The 3,115-nt window shown below is 48.8% G+C and overlaps 1 protein-coding gene across 2 annotated transcripts in view; it reads right to left on the reverse strand.

The window, feature by feature from the left end:
- The window catches only part of GFOD1 (glucose-fructose oxidoreductase domain containing 1), a 155,099-nt gene extending 151,984 nt beyond the window's left edge, over window positions 1-3,115 (reverse strand). The window contains exon 1 of one of the 2 annotated variants that reach the window (XM_011989675.1): window positions 2,708-3,115. In XM_011989675.1, the coding sequence (XP_011845065.1) occupies window positions 2,708-2,960 (253 nt within the window). In that variant the 5' untranslated portion in view covers window positions 2,961-3,115. Of the gene's footprint in view, window positions 1-2,102; window positions 2,276-2,707 lie in introns of those variants that run through there. The other variant, XM_011989677.1, reaches the window with a different exon arrangement.

Here is a 3,115-nt window from a genome sequence, read left to right on the forward strand (position 1 = left end):
CATCACACACCAGTGCCTATTAATGGGGAGGGGGGAGGGGAGAGGGATGGCATTGGGAGTTATACCTGATGTAAATGACAGGGGTGCTGACGAGTTGATGGGTGCAGCACACCAACATGGCACACGTATACATACGTTATAAACCTGCACATTGTGCACATGTACCCTAGAACTTAAAGTATAATAATAATAATAATAATAATAAATTAAAGGAGGACATGTGTGATTCAATTGATCTTAAGTTTCTATTCACTGTGGTCCCTAGACCAGCCCCTTAACTTTGACAGGCCTGTGACCAGTTATCAGTGTGGATCAAGGGTCACAGACCTGTCACCATTACTGGGCAAGCAAGCCAAGGTCCAGGACTTTGCTAAAAGGACAATTTACTAGGACAAGTCAGAGTAGCTAGTTTCAATTCCAGGCAAACACTCGTATCTATACACTCCCAACAGCCAGACCAGCCTGATAACTGTTTGGGGTTTTTCACTTCCTGTGTTGTATGTGTTGAACCTTCAATAGTGACTGTAAAGCAAACCAAGACGACCACCCCACTGTGCACTCGCAGGGGCAGCCTGCAAAAGAAGGAGTTAAAAAAAGAAAGAAGAAAGAAGCTCAAAACCTACCCTAAAAACATGAACAAAACCCTATTCTGTCATCACCATTATTAAACTAGGTCTATTATGCCTCTTATCATTGGCTTTGAAGAGATAACAGACATGTCTTGTTAATTAAAGAAAAGTCACAGGGATATTTGAAAAATAAGAACAGAAGAAGTATCCAGAAATGTCTAATTTGTGTCACATCTCTTGAAACCAGAGCCCCCAGATACTTTCATGGCCAACTTCCCAGAGACAGCCAGAAAACAAGGTCATCCTTGTTCCCCAAATCGCCACCCTCCTGCTCTAGGTCTGCTCTGTGGGTCTGTACCCAGGACAGGAACCACCATCCCTATGGTGGAGAAACGAAGTTACAACATGGTCTTTCAGATATGACCAGTCCTAAGCTCTCCAGTATACCCAGGGCTCATGAGGGACCAGTTTTGTACAAACTGCACTAATAGAATTATACCACAAGATGGTTATAAAATATTTAATATGCAAAGAGCCAATGTAAACAAGGGAGTTATCCACCCAATACACATGTTCCATCAAACAGAAAATAAATATTGGCCAGACTCAACGGCATTCAGTTCAAGGCCAAAGAAACAGGCCACAAAGGGCAGACACTTAATAAAATTAACTGACAATTAAAACTGACAATGTGAGCAGCCTCCTTAGGAATTCCATCAGATGTCGCATCTGAGTCAACAGCCAAATGGCCTGATAAAAATGCCTTTCTATGGAGAGTTTCTACATTCTGTTCAGAGCTCTTCGAAGGCAGAATTAAAACACATATATATATTTCACCCACCCTGAATCCACACCTATTTTTAAAAAATAAAACAGTCTTTCCAAGACTACATAACTTCCGGTTGGTTTCTGGATGGTCTCTGTTCCTTGGCAGTTCCTCCCTTCTAATCTGTTCTACTATTCGCTTCATCTGGTTATAAGCTTTGTTCTTGTTATAAGCTTTGTGTTTTCCTCACCAATAGAAACTTCAGCTTTCAAAGGTGAGCTGCTAATTTTCTTGGAATTGTAAGATCAGGCAAGCTTCCTGGGATTGTTTTAGGTTATATGTAAGAACTGATGATGAACAAAACATGCCCTTCTCTTTCCCCTGAGCATGGGCTGAGAGGTTGCTACTCTGTGCTCAGACATTGTTCAGACTGCCTGGGAGTTGAGGGGAGCAAGGACCAGATGGTGAGGCACCCTGAACTCTTCTCTGGCCCCCGCGGGTCAACACTGTGCCTTCAGAAACTATTCCTGAAGGCGATTAGGGAGGACCTTTTCTGATGCAAAGCGTCCATACCTCTGGAGCTACTGCGCCCATCCCCGTAAAAATTTAAAATCGATTACTCCAAACTGTGGCAGAAGACATTTCCCGGAAGGCTGCAGTCAAAAGTTAAAACCCCTGGTTTTATCAAATCAGTCTTTACTAACCTATGACGCCTCTGAAAACATTCTAAATCATCACCCCTATCCAACCACTCCCATCATCCTTGCCTCCAGCGCAGACGAAATAATTCCAGCCGATGGTCACACCTCCAATGTCAGGCTAAACTAACTCACAGCAGAAAGAAACAAACGACCCCAACAGGGCGCCACAGTTGCTGCAGGGCAGGTCCTCTGTCGAACCCAAGAAAACCCGAGACACGTGTGCGGCCCTTTATTCAGGCGTTTCTGGGCGCGCACTCGCGTCTCCCAGGCGCGCGCGCGCGCGCACACACACACACACACACACACGTACACGACACACACAGCTGAGGACTAACTTTCCTCTTCTTGCGGAGCACCCCATTCCCTGATATCGGCATCTGATCTTCCTAGTTCGGATCCCCGGAACACACTCCTCCTCCAGCCTGCCAGCCACACACGTGGGGAAGCGCGTCCAAGTGGTGCCAGGAGGCAGGAGGGAAGTGCAAAGGTGGGGAAGGCCCGGGACGAGGAAGGAGGGAGCTCTGAGTCGGATCTGGGATCTCAGATTCCTGGGGCAGCGTAGATGCAGGGTAAGCTTCTGGGACACGGAAAGGGAAAGGCAGCGGGGAAGGAACCCAGAGAAGGTTAAAGGGCGGGGGTGGGACGGAGGATGCAGGGTAGGGGTCGCTCACCTAGGGTTTTGACAGCGATCTGTCTGGTGAGAGGCGGCGGCAGGTTAATGCACACCAAGTCCACGTCCTGATGTAGCAGCACCTCATCAATGCGGCTAGTGTAGAAGGGGACACTCATCTCCTTGGCCAGCTCCTCCGCTTCTTCCTGCGTGCGGCCCCACAGCGCCTTCACCGCGAAGCCCTCGTCTTTTAGCAGCGGGATGATGACACGGGCCGTGAGGCTGGTGCCGAACACGCCCACCCCGGGAAGCATGGCTGCTCAGAGCCGCCTGGTTCTGCTTCTACTCGGATCTCCAGTCCAACACGCGCACACACCCACCTCCAGCTAGTCCTGCACCCGGCTCCTGCAGCCAATCTAGCCGCTGTGCGCCAGCCGCCGTGCACCGGGCAAGGCGCCCGGGTGCCCAG

The sequence above is a fragment of the Mandrillus leucophaeus genome, unplaced genomic scaffold (assembly GCF_000951045.1).
Source record: "Mandrillus leucophaeus isolate KB7577 unplaced genomic scaffold, Mleu.le_1.0 Scaffold36, whole genome shotgun sequence".
Classification (NCBI taxonomy): domain Eukaryota; kingdom Metazoa; phylum Chordata; class Mammalia; order Primates; family Cercopithecidae; genus Mandrillus; species Mandrillus leucophaeus.